An 18577-nucleotide genomic window follows, 5' to 3' on the forward strand; every position below is an offset into this window, starting at 1 on the left:
ATGCGCAGACGGGTTACTCCTGGACGTTGACCTCTGACAGCGACTTCCGCTATAGAAATAGACTGGGTAGAAAATAGTTCCTACCACATATCATAGTGGATGTGAACCTAAAATGGCTTAAGCAAATTGCATGTAGTACATTAACTGTATATAAAATATAATGTATGATGAGGTAAAACAAATTAACCTTCACCATCTGAAACTAAATTAAATATACATGTTTCGTTCTAGATTATTCAAATATTTGACAGTTGAAATATGCCCACAAATTGTTACTAACAAAATCCATATACACTCCTAGCCTTTCACAGAATCATGTTACAACATTCCATTGGTGACACTGATAGCATAGTCATTGTCCTATAAGTTCTGTGTTCTGTTTAAAATTGTATGTTTTTTTGTTTTTATTATCTGCATGTTTTTTGTGATTTTTGTAACTTGTTTGCTTTAGAATAAAAACATGTTTAATGATTGTAATAATGCCATGGCAACATTTTTTATGCATGGCGTATTATACTGGCCAAACAATATTCACAGTACTGCTGAACAGTTCCTATCTATGTCACCTCATTCTAGAACAGTCTCATCCGCAGAGAACCAATCAGACTTCAGAGCGATTTTGTGGGCGGGTTTTACAGGGGATTAGATTTATCGGAGGGGTTGGTCCCGGAACAGACTGTCCCACTTTGAACAATGTGCTGTTTCGGTGCTATGTAGTAGTAACACAATTATGATCTCCGGAAGACACTACACGTGCAATGTTTCCTCGGAACGTTTCACAGTTTCATCGCTTTGTCATCGATTGTTTTTGAAGCCATTTAAGAAACCACTCACGTTCACGATGTTTAACAACAAGATTACAGGTGCTGTAGACATACAAACTCACTTGATTTATGCTACAATAACTCAGTAGGACTAAAATGCATGCGTATGCACTTGCATGATCCAACCATAACCCCCTGCGCTGCCTTCGGTCACTTTAGTGAAGTGAGAAAAATCTCTGACCATCACGTAAGTTTACACGATACATTTTTGTACTGAAGGACTTTATTTATTTCCTCTTTTTTGTCACGGTTGCTTTGTGTTTGTGGTACATTTTCGGCTGCACGGGTTCTGCATCAGGGTATCAGTTCAATACCGTGTTTCACCACACACTCACCAGAACATTTAGAGGGGGTGATGTTTCACTGTTTGTAAAACACTCTGACTAAAGGGGAGATATGGCAGCACAGACGGGAAGCCTGGCAGAAAACGCCAATGGTAAATGTGCTCATACATAAACTTTGTCTCGCTCTTTTTTTCAAATGTTGGATTTAATAACATAACCTATAAAACGAGCGGCCCCGGGGAAAAAAACCCATAAACGCCCCGCTTTCAGAAATATTGCTTCCAGCGCCTTCCGACGTTCTCTGAACACCCCCTGGGAGGCGCTACCGCCTATATATTTGATCTTATTATTCTTGTTTCTATTTTTCATCATGTATATTTAAATGCTATAACATACCTTCGTGTGAAAACATTTACACATATAAATGGGATTTAAAGATCACTAGGGAGTTTGAATGATTCAATTTATCTTGTGTCATTTATTTGTAGGTGAACTGAAACTTTTTTTATATTGTTTTCACAAAATGGCTCCAACATACAGAAACAAAGTACACACCTGTAACCACAGTAAGAATAAATAAATGAAAGGAGCCAACAACTGTATAACTGATGTCCCTTATTTCAAACGCATTTTGAGGAAATGTCACTAAATATTCTCACTTTCTACCTTCCCTTACAAGCCTTTACACAAAATAGTCTTTCCACTCCCTTTTTTATTCATACGTTAGGCATCTACACACCTTTCTGTATCCTCACTGACAAAGTCCTTGCAGGATGCTCTCTAGTGCTTTATTCATGATTACACAGGCTTTTTGATACACCCCCGTTAAGAGCATTATTCATATCGTATGCTAGATTACTTTCTAGTCTCTTTAAGCCATCTGTGTTGACATTTATTTCATCCCAGCACTTACATTCAGAGGAAGTTTAGAGCACCAATATGCTCAGTATTCTTCCAGGAATATATGAGTCTAGAAGCACGATGTTGCTGTGACACTGTGTCATGCAAGGGATAATGATTAATTTAGAAATCCCAGACCTGAGATAGCGAATTGCTTCTCTTCTTGACACATTGCAGATCACTTATAAAAGGCAGCACCATGTTTTTGAAATATCAACTTCCTTGTGTGTTATAGTAATAGTCTTTCAGTTAGTTTTCTGCACACTGTGCAATATGAGATAACTGCACAGCATGTATAGTATTGCACCCCCATCCTCAGAACTCTGCAGGGAGATATTTTCTGTTGTCTGCAAAACTTTGCAGTTGACCTCCTCGCTACCTTTTTGAGCCAGTGGAGATTTCTCTTTCGTTATAAATAGGTGTTCAGTGAAAAAGAAAATGCACACAATGGAGGTTTGAGAGGGGCCCAGCACAGGGTGAGAGTTTTCAGATCTCTTCCCTTGAGACCACCAAACACAAACACAAACAGTGAATAAAATGTTGTTATGGAGGGCCTTGCCATGGCTGTTTTTTTAATGATTTAGAAATGGCCTTATTATAAATGTGTTGGTGTTATATAGGTTTGTGTGCATGTAAATGGTCTGCAAAGGCTAAAATCCCCAAATTCCCTCCAGAGGGAGTTCCCCCCCCCTGCCTGAACTGCCTCCATGCGATTCCTTTGTTTATTTCGATAACACAGTGACATTATTACGCAATACCAATTAGGCTTCAACACATTGTACGTGACAGGCTAAGGGGCAGGGACATACTGTATCTAAGCGGTTGACCAATCACAACAATCACTCAGCTTGTGTGCCCCACGTTAACATAATATATAATCATGAACTTGTGTGGAAATGGCAACCACATCTAAATAGCCAAGACATATTTCAAAACACCCAGCATCGACTACACCAGTCTATAAGTAATTGATGCATTCAGAATAAAGTATTTCTTCGGAGCAGCTTGAGCAGATGTACAACTGGAGGGATTAGCAACTCAAGCGTACCTTTGCTGTCACAGGCAGAGATGTTTGGGGAGTTGCCCTCACAAGCAGTGAGATGCACTCATGCATATGGAATGACGTGCAGAGGACCGCAGACGCACTCATTCACTTTTATTGCTCAGCCACGATTGCTGTGGCCAAGGGCATGGCATGCAGCAGGTGAGGCACAGAACTACCATAAGCCCGCAGTGAAACTTCTACAAACAATAAAATCAAGCAGTGATTCTACAAAAAAATTACATATCAGAATCAAAATCAAGTTTATTGCCAGGTACTGTACGTTTACACATATGCTTTGGTGTATGGTGATGCAAACTACTGGAAAATTTTAAGTAGCGAAGGTCAAAAATATACCAATATGAAAAGAAATATCCAAAACAAATATTTTAACATTAATTATAATGTTTTACATCATTTAATAACAAAATGACAGGGGAAAAAACGTACATGAATATGACAATTTATGAACACTGCAGTGTATTATAATTAAAGTGGAGGTGGTAGAAATGTATGAGAAAGTGTAAAATGAGAGCTACAAAACATGAACATGCTCACAGTATGAACTAACAGTGATGTTGTTCAAAGGCATTAATGTTGATAATGATGTGGGGCTGGTAGAGTCATGTATGGTGGTCCTGACCTTGTCAATGAGGCCGTAGCGAAGGAAGCTGTTCAAAATAGTGCTTTTAATATACAAATCACCTGAAAGCATTTAAGATTTCTTTATGTGTGAGCGCTCCAAGCAGCTTATCATCTTAACCTTTTACTTATCTTCCACATTTTTTTTTCATAAATGTAATTCATGTACATTGTCAACCTGAACCAGTTTATTCCATTTATTTTTGGATCTCCAATTCAAAACATGGTAAAATTTAAATGGGACACAGTGGACATAAATTAGAACATGTATTAACAGCGCAGCCGCGGTCAGTTATTACATATTTTATGTTTTGTCTAATACTCTGAACATTGAGGCAATAAACAAATGATGTGACAGTTCCTTAGATCGACAATGTTTAAACATAAAAGGCACCTATTTGATTCAGACTTCTCAGTTGTTGTTTCCTTACGCGAATTGGGCTACGACCAAACTTGCAACTGTTGGTACAACAAGACGGATAAAGTTGTACATCTCATATTATTTTCTCCAGAAGCACACGGGTAACAAAGCTATTTATGAAATGAAACTCAAGAGTCTGGGCAAACACAGATAGCCCCACCTTGTGTATTCAGTAAACCAACTATCTCTTAACGACATTGGCATTTCACACTGATTTTGGAAAGCAGTCTTCAGAGTAAGTTACTTCTACTGACCTGTAAGCCTAGTACAATATCAAAACTAGGACCTTTCTGAGTCGATTAGCAGGTGACACAGCTGGTCGGCATGCTTTATGTATTTGATGCAATGTGCCCAGGTACAAAAAGTGAAAATATAAGGCACACATCTCAATGCTGTTCAACATACAACCACTGCAGGAAATGGATCAACATTTTTATGTTTGTGAAAAACTCAAAACTTCCTGTCTTTTGGTAAGGGAAAAAAGAATCGAGTTTGCATCCCCTAAGACACCATCTATAACTGTGAAGCATGGGGTGGAAACGATCATGCTTTGGGGTGTTTTTCTGCAAAGGGACCAGGACGACTGATTCGTGTAAAGGAAAGAATGAATGGGGCCATGTATCGTGAGATTTTGAGTGAAAAACCTCCTTCCATCAGCAAGGGCCACTGAAGATGAAGCGTGGCTGGTCTTTCAGCATGACAATGATCCCAAACACACTGCCAGGGCAACGAAGGAGTGGCTTCCTAAGAAGCATTTCAAGGTCCTGGAGTGGCCTAGCCAGTCTCCAGATCTCAACCCCATAGAAAATCTTTGGAGGGAGTTGAAAGTCCGTGTTGCCCAGCGACAGCCCCAACACATCACTGCTTTAGAGGAGATCTGCATGGAGGAATGGGCCAAAATACCAGCAACAGTGTGTGAAAACCTTGTGAAGACTTACAGAAAACGTTTGACCTCTGTCATTGCCAACAAAGGGTATATAACAAAGTATTGAGATGAACTTTTGTTATTGACCAAATACTTATTTTCCACAATCATTGGAAATTAATTCATTAAAATGCTACAATGTGATTTCCTGGATTGTTTCCCTCATTTTGTCTCTCATAGTTGAAGTGTACCTATGATGAAAATTACAGGCCTCTCTCATCTTTTTAAATGGGAGAACTTGCACAATTGGTGGCTGACTAAATACTTTTTTGCCCCACTGTATATTGTAAGCGAAGGTCAAAATATAACCAATATGAAAAGAAAATATCAAAACAAATATATTTAACATTAAAATTAATAAATAAGTATTTACATTCAATTTAAATATACAAAATGAACAGGGAAAAAAAACGTACAATGAATATATGACAATTTATGACACACTGCAGTGTATTATAATTTAAAGTGGAGGGCTGGGTAGAAATGTATGAAGAAATGTGTAAAATGAGAGCTGAACATAAACATGAACATGGCTCACAGTATAGAAACATAACAGTATGTTGTTCACATGATGTGCATTAATGTTATGCATAATGTGTGTGGGGTGGGTGAGAGTCAGTGTCAGTGGTGGTCCTGGACCTTGTCAATGAGGCCGGTAGCAGAAGGGAAGCTGTTCAAAATAGTGTCATTTAGAATTATTAAAAATCACCTTGAAAGCATTATTAAGGATTTACCTTTATTGTGTGAGCGCTCCAAGCAGACTTAGTCATCTTAACTCTTTTACTTATTCTTCCACATTTTCATAATTGTAATTTTACATTTAATGTGTCATATGAACCATTTATTTCATTTGGATTTTTTTGGATCTCACATTCAAAACATGGTAAAATATTTAAATGTGGCACACAGGTGGGAATAATATATTAAAACATGTATTAAATAGCGCAGCCGCGGTCAGTTATTACATATTTTATGTTTTGTCTAATTACTCATGAACTATGAGGCAATTACAAATGATTGTTGACACTGTTCCTTAGATCGTACAATTTTAAATGATAAAGGCCACCTATTTTTGATTCAGACTTCTTCAGTTGTTTTGTTTACCCTTAACGCGGAATTGGACTACGACCAAACTTGAAACTGTTGTACATACAGACGGATAAAGTATGTAACATCTCATATTATTTTACTCCCAGGAAGCACTACAGTAACAAAACAGCATATTTATGAAATGAAACTCTAAGTTCTGTGCAGAACACAGATAGCCCCACCTTGTGGTTATTAGTAAAAACCCAACCTAATCTCTTTAACGATATTTCATTTTCACACTGATTTTGGAAAGCATCTTCAGATGTAAGTTACTATTCTAGCTGGGACTCTTGTAAGCCTATGTAGCAAATATTCAAAACATATGACCTTTTCTTGAGTCGATAGCATGGTTGAACACAGCTGGTCGGCATGCTTTTATGTATTTGAATGCAATGTGCCGCAGGTTTACAAAAAAAGCTGAAAAATAACACACACTATCTCAATGCTGTATAAACATACAACACAACTGCAGGAAATGTGATCAACATTTTTATTGTATTGTGAAAAACACATGCAAAAACAATTCACCTGAATACTTTCGTAAGAAAAAAAGAATCCTGAGTTTTCCCTCCCAATCCACGATGCAGCTTTGGTACATCATATGAAACTGTGAACAGGTGGAATACGATTTGTTCATATCTCAATGGCAGGTTTAACAGTGATCATCAGTATACAGTCTCACAAGGCTTTGATTAGTCTTAATTTGTACCAAATCTGGAAACTCAAATGACAAGAAAAACTATTAACACATCATACCGAATAAAGATATATATAAAGCAAATGATTGTCCAAGAGCACTCCACTTTGGCCATTGAGTATTGCATTGCTCATTTTTTACTATAGGAATATCTATGAGCATTTTAATAGGTGTTTTTTTACAACATAGAACTTTCCAATAAGCATTGATTTAATGTTTTTAAAAATCAAGACACCCTGATGTTTTTTGGTTAAAAATGTATATATTTGATGTAATTTCGACATTTACCATTGGTACAACAGCAGGCAAATGATTCTATATAAATGTTTCATAGCACAAAAAAACGAGTCAATATAATTAAGCCTCATGGTAAAATATGTGGGTGTCTTTTAGATCACAAAATCAGTGTTTATTAGCAAGGTCTATTGATGCATGCAGTTTCTCCGACAAAAATGCTATGTTAGGTGATAACTATGTGTATTGTAACAAAGTTGTCCGTGTTCGTCACTGGCTAACAACATATAGGAGAGTCTATTGTGGAGGAAGTGATTTTTGAAGTCCTTTAGGTGAGGTTTGAATGTCATTATTAGAACCCTTAATGTGTTTCGGTGGAGCAGCCATCTGCTTGGCCTTGGTTTTGTGAGACACTGGACTTGACTCTCTGCTCCCTGATTTGGACAGCTCTCGTTGGGTGTTGAAGCTTCCGGGCGATCTGGTTGTAGGCATGTTTTGGCCTGAGGTGGCAGGGGTGGTGGGGATCTGATAAGGGTTGAATCGCAACCAAGGCCGAGAGCTGCGGAAACACTGGTTCCTGGCCAGCGTGGAGGTCGCAGAACAGGCGGGGAGAGCTGGTGCTGCCATGTAGCCGTATGGATAAGAGAACAGTCCTCCAAAGGGTGACAGTGAGATTCCCTGCAGTAAAGAATACAACTGTTAATTCCTTTCCTAAAACCCAAAATATTTTCTGATACTTCAACACATACAGTCTTATAAAATGGGCAGTGTCCTGTCACCGCTAAAGTCCATAGAGACAATTCTGTTAGTTTCCCTGCATCACAGGTTGTATGCCTTCTGATCAACGAGTTGTCGACTATTAAATTAATCCCTTACTATTTTGATATTTGAATAATTTTTCAAGCAAAGAGAGTGAACATTGTATAGGTCAAGCTTCTTGAATGTGAATATGTTCTGGTTTCTTTTATCTTCTATGACAGTAAAATGAATATATTTGGGTTCTGCACGAAACATGACAATTTAAGACATCATCTAGGGCTTTGAAAAACCCTTAAGGAATACTATTTTACCATTTCCGGACATTTCGTTCAAACAACCCATTAAATATTAAAACAAATAATTGATGGATTACTGGACATTATAAAAAGTTGTTGCAGCCCTACAACAAGTGTAGCTGAAGAGTGCTTTTAAAGAAAAAGGTATTTTTGTGTGTTGCAGTTATTTTCACCCATTATTTTCTAGCCTTGCAGCCCCTTAAATTCATCTCTCGACCCATTATAGATTGGAAACCACTAGCTAAATTAGATTGGAACACATTGTCTCACAGATAAGCACACTGCAAGATCTATATCCAAGTTCAGATTTGATCCTAGGCTGAGATTTACTGTGATATTCCAACCCACTTCCATACAGCCCAACAGAGTTACAGTATACGACACATACTGTATGCTTTTTCTCCTCCTGTTTACAGTCCAGCAGTCTTATTAGTTTTGGACTTTTAAAAAATGTATTCATTGTAGTTACTTCTGAATGGTCAATTTGGTGATCAAGAACTTTATTAACAGTAATAACAGTAACACTAAGTTATCTAGGTTGTCTTGGTATAATCATAGTTATATAAACATTAAATTTTACAATTTTGAACATGTTGCCTTGAAGTTGAAGGACTTATATGATAATAATATTGATGGGAGGCTGATGGCATTACTTCAACCAGGATAAAAGAAACATCAGTCAGTTTAACTTAATCATTTTTTCTAGAGGGGCTACATTTATCACCTTGGAGTGGTGGAAGATGATAAGATGTGCTCTTGTATATAAAATGTTTGTTGACTCAGTTTTGTGTTTTGGCCGTTGCTTATTAGTTATTTTGGAGCTAGAAGTGACACAAGAGGGTGGAGCAAAGTTCAACTTAATGCTGAACAACACATTTTGAGGCAACCAAGGTGTTGCAGTTAACTTTAATCTACTGAAAAATACTTTGAAGGGTTAAATTTAAAGATGAAATCACAGAGATATGCCAGACAATGTCTCGGAAGTGTCAATCACATGGTAGCCATGCCCTCAAGCATATGCTGCTTTATTATGTTATTTTACTGTTAATTGGACCATCATTTACATAAACAACATAATGATTACAAATAAATGGAAAAATATTTTAAGGTAATTAATCAAATGAGGGACATTTTCTCATAGACTTCTATTCAGTCAGATGTCATTTTTCAACTGATTTACCGGCTGCTGGATACTAGGAAGAAAGCAAACGTATCGCTTGACTCTTATACAATAATGTTAATGGATTTTGTAAGGACCAACTTATAAATATGTGTGAAATTAGATTTGCACACTTATGTTAAAGCATACCTGAGATGCAAGCATCTGCTGTGAAAGGTGAAACATGAAGGGCGATGAAGATGCGATGCTTTGAGATGTCAGTCCTCCATTTTCTTCTCCAGGCAGAGCTGACAACACACCCTCTGGCTTCCCTGACAACTGTCCCGGATGAAACAACAAAGGCGCCCCGAGTTTGAGAAACTGTTGGCACTGCGCACTCGAGTAATCCAAAGTCTGAAGGTAATCGCAATTGAGGGATGGTGATATTTGCGTTTGAAACTTCATAGGTAGAACTGAATCTATGATTCCGCTTGTGTGCTTTTTCAAAGAATCAATCTCCATAGAGTACATCTTCTCTGATGTTGGGAAGCTTGTCCTCTCTTTTGTTAAGTCCTGATTGTCGTCGCTCAAAGTATGTTCAATCCTCGAACAACTGGCTTCGGCAATGTCCTCATCTTGTAGATCAATTTCTGATTCACTTCCGATATTATTGTCATCTGTGGGGAAAAAAAACACTATGTTCAGCTAAGAGTACAAAGAGAAAGATTCTGCCTTGTTAGTATATTTTTAGAACACAGTGGGGACAGAGAAGACAAACATCATGAGCCATGAGGAGGCAGTGTTCATGCATGACAAACTCCAAAGCACCAAAGCAGTTGTTTTATTGGAGCAAAGCTCCTTTTTTCTTCTTCTTCCAATTTCAGTAAATAAAGGTAGAGATCTACATCAGAAAAATCATTATTAGTTTTCTGCTTAAAGGATACTTGTTTATAAATGATAATTGGGTTAATCAACACAACCATAAAGACTGCTTTAACATTAAACTGTAACCCACCTTGACAGGTTGGTGTGGACATCAGAGGGCTGCTCACAAGCTCGCGAGGGGAATACAAGGGATCTATGGTACTGGGGTTCTCGCACGAGTCATCAGAATCAGCATAGTCCTGGTCCGCTTTGCCTTGGTTCTCGTGCAGCGGAGAAATGGTAAACTGCTTATTTCTGTAAACCAGAAATTGAGATTAGATCTACCATTACGACTATATTCCTTTTTACTATCATGATGAATCATATGGTAAAACGAATACCTCTTTTCTCGTCTCCCATTTCCTGTGTCTCTGAATCCTTTAGCAAAGGGATTGTGGTCTATTTTCAGCTGTGTAATCTTGAGGAGAAAATAAATAAATCAGAAAGTAAGTACAGCTCATATGGGCCACGTTTTTTTTTAAATCTTTTTTTGCCCTAACCCTAAAAGACCACTCAGTTGCAATTCCAACTGCCATATTTTTTTCAAATGTATTTTTCCGTCAGGTGAAACCTTTGTATTACATGCAGGAATAGGTTAAGCTTGCTGTGTAGCACTGTGGGGAGGCTGAGGGTTACCTTTTCATTCTGATACGCAGTGACAGCTATGAACTCTGTCTCAGGGAAGACATAAGTCCGAAAGGTGCTGTATGGAAGCTTCATGATGTCGTTGGCCCTCACAACGTGAAACCTGGGCTGGTATTTATGCATGGAATTCAATATTGTCTGGACAAAGACAAACAAAAATGACATATCTTGTGATTTCTTTTTTTAAATCACCCCCTAGTCAATTTAGAAAATGCTACGGTCATTCAATTTAAATTACTTACATATCCATGCTTATCCGAAATATTATTGGTGAGTTTGAGTTTATGGAAAGCGACGGGCTTGCTCATCCACTGCTCTCCTTTGGACGGGCTGTCTGGGTGGATGTACATGCGCTTTGGCATCTCTGGGTCAGCTTTTCCAGCCACCACCCAGCGGGAGTTGTGAAATTTGTAGCGGCAGTCATCAACAGCGACGATGTCCATCAGCAGAATATACTTCGCTGTTTCAACTAACCCGTCTACTCGCACTTTAAAAGCCGGAAACATCCTCCTGTAGAATGGAAATAAACGAAACATCCATGTATCAATCCTTTTTGTAACTTTTTTATATTTACTTTTTGCAAGAAAGGATATCCCAATTTTTTGTTACTTTTGAACCTTTTATTGGACGATCCAAACATCTTATCAGAGTTCAAATCACATTGCAATGATTAGGCTAAATGGAACACCTAAGTGAATGGGTCCAACCTGAGACGGATGTAGCTGTTTTCATTGTATTAGAAAAAAGACGATACAAAATACAGCTTAATTGAATAATAAAAATACAAAGTCCAGACTTTAAAATACTACGTTCCATAGAGACACTTGCAAACACTTCATAACAAAACAATATGCTGGTTTTAGTCCACGTACCTTCCCGATTTTGTGATAACCATCTCAGTTCCCATTTTATGGAATTCAGTCCATAAGTGATTCGACTCCAGTGTGACTTTCGGGTCATCCTCCAGCTCTTCCTCTGACTGCAGGCTCTTCAGTGTCCGCGGGTGAGTTACCGGATGATGCTGGCGTCCCAGAGCTGCGCGCATCAGCCCCGCGTCAGAGGCAGCGTGCTCCGGCAGAGGCATGGACAGCGAGGCTACGCCTGGGAAAGCAATCCCGGGGAAAAACGAGGGCTGAGCGGTGTTAAAGAAGGCTGACAAGGGCAAGGCACCTGGTCGATGAGCTTGGAAAGGATGGTAAGATGTCATGGCAGATGCTGCGTCAACTGGATGTTTCATCAGGGCGCGCTGCCGGGCGTCTATATCCAAATCTCAACAACCTTGTTTGAGAGTGTGTGAGTTTTGCTGCATGACCGAGGGATAAAAGGAGGGAATGCACATTACCATGATTCTCCAGGTAATAGGGCAAAAGCAAGGGGGGTCCTTAGTGTAGCTCCACCAGCCTCAAAGTGCACGCTGGGACCATGCGTACAACTGCAGGAGGAGTGAGGACAGAGAAAGTCAAGTGTACTTACACTTTCACACGTCTGTCCTCCACGGTAGGGTTCTCTAATGACTCACATAACTCAACAGTGCCTCACTATCAGGACCAATTACAGATCGGGGCGTGGCTACAGGGAGTGATCCGGATTGTATTGGCTTTAACAGCTTTAATCAGCAGTAGCACAGCATGAAAGAAGGATATGTAAAGCACTTCAACTTATTCTGGTTTTTGTATTACGTTTTAGTGGGCTATTATTAAGAATGAGATTATATGTATATGTATTGAGATTATATGTCTATGTATTGTTATGATCATTGAGAATATGATAATGGTTGCCTTTGTTTTAAAACGCCTTATTGAAGATGATAACCTTTACACACTTTAGAAGACCACCTTTTTTTTTTTCCATATTGAAATGCCTATTATTATTATTATTATTATTATTACATATAGCCTATCCACAGGTGATGGTCATCGTACCATTTTCCCCATGTGAAAGTAAGCAAAAGCTTTTAACAGTGGTAAGACCAAATAAATACCAAGGCAAGATTCAAATAACAGTTACTAACACTGAATTTTTAGGGGCATGCAGGGAAGGTCTTCAAAGTGCAATGTAGAAAAAAATATTCAAGAGATTAATGAGTTAACATTAATACACCATTTGTTTTGAAGAAATGTGCTTTTGAATCATTTTTTGGAATCATATCAATGTTCTCCTACTGGTAATACCACACTTTAAATAATAACTCCACTGTTATACTGCGAAGTGCTAGCAAAAACCCTTCACACATCAATTGTCTCCTCTTAGTTATACTACACTAACAAATTGGGAAACACTTTAAACATAACAGTTGAGTTATTGGATATTTTACAAAAGAAATCACAAAATTATCCAAAGGCATATTTCTTAAAGTAAGTGTTGTACTATAACCAGTAGGAGACTGTGTGTTGAGTGATTTTGTTAGCGCTTTACTGTGTGACTGTAAAGAATCTAGCAATTAAAAACAAAAAAATTGAACAAACATTAGATCATTTATGTGTGAAGTGATTATGGTGGGCTCACCTAAAGCATTTGTTATGCGTTCAACCTCATACTAATGGTGAAATATGAAATTACTTTGATCCTTCTCTTACTACTGACTCATTTACCTATCCCTGCTTGGAAATCAGCCAAGGTTCTTGATGGAGAGTTAATGGATCTGGTCATTAAGGCAGATTGGGTGTCAATTAGCTGGCATCCCACAGAGCTCTCCTGTCACTTCACATTCAAGCAAAGGCAATGCTCCAAATCCTCAAGTCGCCTGTTCCAGTTTTTGCTTTATTGCAGCCTACATGCTACACTGCTTTAGCTTTGTGAGCAGGAGAAGAGCCAGTGTTAAGAAGTGAACACGACTGTATTCTAATGAAATAAGTGGAAGCGTCATTTGTATAATGAAAACGGTTTGAGACAAAATGTCAGTGATGACAAGGCAAAGAGCTTTTATTTTTGTACTGATGGGGTTCAATTGCTATATCTCCCTTTTTTCTGTAGATCAGTCTTAGAAAAGTAGGCTAAATTAACACATTTGGTGTAACATTTTTTCAATAAGATGTTAGGTTTAATGGCCAAGGTGCAGGTGGGCTTTTCAGTCTGTCATGGAAAATCTGTAGACTCTGTGCTGTCGTGATATCAATAAGGAGCTCACTCCACCATTTTGAAGCCAGGATAGTGTGGATTGTACATTTTAACCATAGCTGTAGCAAGTAATGTATATCTTGACAGTGCAATCAGCCAATACTTGTTCATTGAACTGGATTCGGACAGACACAGGTAAACAGTGAATGGGGTGGAGGAGCGGCGTAGTGTTTGTTTGTGAACTTCTATAGGTTAAAAACCAGTTGAGGGAGATGCAGTCGTCAAGAATTGAGATCAGAGGAACCTGGACCAGAACCTGTGTTGCCTTCTGTGTCAGTTAACTTTTAATCAGTCTGTTTCTTCCTCAAAATCATTTCTAAAAGTATTTGTCTCTTTCATGTATACCGAGGCTAAAATGCAATGAGTGCAAGGTGAAACAAAGTGCTGGCTGACAGTTGCAAGGCAGGAAAGGCTTGGGATTGGAAGTGATGTCACAAATGACCTGCGTGGCTCCTGAAATACTGAAGGGTCATAACTTGTAATCAAAGCCACAAGAGGGGTTAAGAGAAGCATTATCGAGGGAGGACTGGTTTGGAAGGCATCAGTCTTTATTTCTTTATGTGAATTGTCCCAGAAACAGTGTTCCTGAGGCCTCGTATATAACACAGGCAATGTGCTGAAAAGGTTTGGGGTTGGGAGTGGTGGCGGTTGGGTCTGCTTTTCCTCACATGACGCTACTGAGAGTGATGGTCTAATACGCCCCCATCTTTTTTCTCTATTGCAGCTCCAGAGAAGCGCCAGAACAGGAAGAAGGCAATCAATCTGAGTGAAGTTGCATGAATTTCACATCTGTGGTCATAGTTCACACCTGGGACAAATCCAGAAAAATGTTAGGCCACTGAGGGTTCCTCGCAAGTCATCCAAATGGCAAACCTGTAAAGAAGGTATCACATCTGAAGGTTGGACTTTAATGACAAATGGGAGGAAGAGGACAGCAAGATAACTTAAGTTCAGGTCACCTTAAGTGTTGCCTTGGCTCTGTAATGCCTTGTTTTAATCATGACATCATATTGGTAACATAATAGTCACAACACATGGGTCTGTTTATCCTGACTGTAAGATCTAGACGATGGGATCAGTGGAGCTCCTAAAGCAGGGAGCCGCACTACCACAAAAAGACTTATTAATGGATTCCGGAATGAGTATCTGTCCTGTAGTACACAGGACAGACATTCTGCCTTCATTTATTTTTCATTACATATGAATCATATGTATATGTGTTGTTACATGAAACCCTCTGCCTATGCTTATCCGAAGTGATTCATGATTATATCACTTTTCAAAGCTCAGACTTTGGTATACTTTCTGAGCGCCAGCAGAGGGGAATGTAAGATGATGTACTCCATTAGAGAGCTGAAAACTTTGTTCTGCGTCTTAGAGTACACACATGTGTTTTGTTATTCCAAATCATTTCACCTTTGTGTCAGATTAAGCATGGTTTTTGTAACATCATTTGTACACTGTACTGCCTGCAAGCTACAGACACATTATCCATGAACTAACAAGAAACAATCTTAATCTTAAGTAATTATTCCAGATTGACACCTTCAATGCACATTTATTTACACTCCTCTTTTACTTTATATTGAAAGGGGCACAGCACAGAACTTCCACAGTATACACATGGCATTGCCTTTGCTATTCTTTTTGCTATTGTTCAATTTGTCTGTTTTGTCATTTTACTTTCAACCCCAAAAAATATCTTGAGGGACATTTTTAACATTGAATACCCCAAGAGCAATTATACAAATTGTACTTAGAACCATAACACAAATGAAACCAATGAAAATAGTGAAGGAATTAACAGAATATAAATAAAATAGTGTAAGAGAATGTTGCGAAATGTGCAAGTAAATAAAAATAAAAACCAAATCAAAATAATGCAAGAAGAAGTCTATATACACGCAAATGGAATATGATATATAGAAGAACATAATGTAAAATGAAATATTGTAGAGTAAAATGAAATAATATAATGTTTATTAAAGTGATATCTATTGAGATAAATAGATTGCAAAATGCAAACAGATGAACGCTTATGGAGGGATTTGACAGAGCTCAGATGTTTAACAGTCTTATTGCCTGTGGAATTTAACTGTCCATGGTCTCTGAGTCTGGTGGTTTTGGTCCTGATGCTGCGGTACCACCTGTCAGACGGCAGCAGACAGAAAAGTCTGTTGCTGGGGTGATGGGGTTCTTTGATAATACTGTGGGCCTGATGGCAGCTCCATCCTGTTGCTGTGCTGTGCAGTTCTCACCACCCTCTGTAGAATCTTAGGCTGAGGGCGGTGCAACTGCCGTACCAGGCCTTGATACTGCTGGTCAGGATGCTCTCAATAGTGCACCTGTAGAACTTGCAGAGTATCCTGGAGTCCATATTGAACCTCTGCAGCCTGCGATGAGGTGCTTTAAGACTTATTTTCATCCCTATGCCTGGGTATGTTTTTCAGGCTCTAAGTGCATGCAAATTAGATTAATCGATGATTTTGAATTGCCTTTAGGCATTAATGTGAGCATGAACGGTTATGTGTTTCTATAGTGTATGTCACACCTTCAATTAACTGGCAACCTGTTGAGGATCAACGCTTTTCATCTTGCTTTATGGAAGATGCTATCTTTTTTTGGGGGCCACAACCAAACACTGAACAGGACATTTTTCACTAGACAAAATGTCACAGGTAATGTTCATTAGCCATACCTGCGTAAATGTTTGATGAAGTAAAAAGAATTGTGAGAAGAGGCATCTTTTTATTATAAACTTCTACACAGTAGTCCCTTTTGGCTATTAAAGAGAATGCAGGTTTGTGGTATCACATCAGCATCGTCCATGACACTGTCCATCTGCAGCCCAGCACGAGAAATCTTCTTCTTCAAGTTAGTGTTTGTCAGCTAAAGAAGCCTTCTGTTTATAATATGAACCATTAACTTACCAAACATTTTGTTATCAATATGGCAACACAACAAGGTTGCAGACCAGTTGCTGTTGATGCTTCAATGACATCAATGAGAATGTGTTTGAACCTACAGGAAACACTGTGTATCTTCACTGGTGACGCTCTGCCAGGCCTGTACAGCAGCCATGTTTAATCCTCTCTGTCAGATACTGTAGAAAGTAGATGACTCTCATGCAATGGGGTACTCCAAGCTTGGACAATTCAGCTTCAAACACAACTACCCTGTTCAAATGCACACATTATAATTTACAGCCATGTACACACACTTACCCTTGTTCTGCACTGAAAGCCACAAGTCAGCTTGAAGCAGAGTTTTATCAGCAATTCTAAAGTCAATGACACAGATGAAGTATGGTTTAGATTAATCTCGCTCGACCTCCATAACACAAGTGTCTCTTGAGCCAGAGGCTACCTATTTAGCTCTATGGCCGACTGAAAGAGGAGCTGAATGATACAACGAGAGCATAATGGATGTATTGAGATGGGAAGGCGATGTTTCACTGTGTTACAAAGACGTCTCCTTCCTTTTCTGAGCATGTTGAAAGGGGTTCCGCCAAGCTAGCGGTGTAGCTTCATGGATGCTTGTTCAGTTTGTTAAGGTCCACAATGGTCCAGATTGAATGGATTGCCATCACTTTTGTTTTGGCAGACATTCATGTTCTCCACAGAATGAATAGTGCCGTCTTATTCATTAGTGTCACCATACGGTTGACATTTGAAAAATTCTTCCACCAACTATTGCCGAGAAATCTGGTCAGGACATTCATGTCCCACTCAGGATGAATTTCTCCAACACTGTTCAAAACTCAATACTACATTTTTCGTGATCCAAGTTGGATTGAGTATAAACAAATATATCTGAAGTGAGTTCAATAGATGGTAGAGAAAATATTACCTAGAGCAACTGTGGTCTTAAAATGGACTTTCAAAGCACAATTAAACTGGCAGCTAATTTGAAGCAACTCAATGAGAAAATAGGACATGCCATCATTGACTCATAATATACAGTAGCATTGCACTTTGAGGTTGAGATAGAGCAAAAGACAGAGAGAGAGACGGCTCTTATAGCATTTGTTGAGGCAAATTCGTATGTGATTTATTGTGAATGGTCATTGGTATATCCACTGACCTTTGAGAAAGAGAGACGCCTTGACTATGAGATAAACCTAATGTTGTAGTAATTAATTTTGTGTTGCATTAACCCATTTGCGGTAGTGTTTCAAGCGCAGACTTTGAGCGTCTGGGATTCCTACCTAATCGAATGAAAAAGAGGCAGAGACACAACTTATTATGAAGAGAGGGCCCTGTCATTGTTTTTGCTACAGGGACTATAAATATATAGCCCCAAATGTAATCAGGGTATAATAGACACGCTGCAAGAGACGCCAGTCAATTCTAACCACGTTAAAGCCTTGTGAACTCGGAGTGAAAAGTGGCACTGGCTTCAAGATGTCCAATGGCTTTTAAAAACAAGCATCTTTTGTTCACTTAATGGAATCAGGGAATATTTTTGCTTCCTAACGAGGTTGAACATTGGACTCATTGGGATGGCAGACAGACTTCTTATTTTGGAAACAAGCCCCATGCTTCATAGAGTTGACTCCCTGTCGAGGCACTGTCTGACCACAATAACTTTGTTTGTTTAAATTTATTGGATTAACAGGAAGACATGTTTGCCTACAAATTCATTTAGCAGGCTTTCACAGGGACTAACTGATCACTATG

At 38.7% G+C, this 18577-nt stretch overlaps 1 protein-coding gene across 1 annotated transcript; it reads right to left on the reverse strand.

Moving 5' to 3' along the window:
• Positions 1–6661: 6661 nt before the first annotated feature.
• LOC134872367 (T-box transcription factor TBX3-like) lies at positions 6662–12263 on the reverse strand. The gene is made up of 7 exons (XM_063895646.1): positions 11654–12263; positions 11024–11291; positions 10773–10919; positions 10478–10554; positions 10228–10391; positions 9423–9889; positions 6662–7736 (listed from the first exon to the last, which is right to left on the reverse strand). Exons 1-7 carry the CDS (start codon positions 12016–12018, stop codon positions 7356–7358), a joined length of 1869 nt encoding a protein of 622 aa, XP_063751716.1. The 5' UTR covers positions 12019–12263; the 3' UTR covers positions 6662–7355.
• Between the last annotated feature and the right edge of the window lie 6314 nt (positions 12264–18577).

The sequence above is a fragment of the Eleginops maclovinus genome, chromosome 11 (genome assembly GCF_036324505.1).
Source record: "Eleginops maclovinus isolate JMC-PN-2008 ecotype Puerto Natales chromosome 11, JC_Emac_rtc_rv5, whole genome shotgun sequence".
In the NCBI taxonomy this organism is placed as follows: Eukaryota; Metazoa; Chordata; class Actinopteri; order Perciformes; family Eleginopidae; genus Eleginops; species Eleginops maclovinus.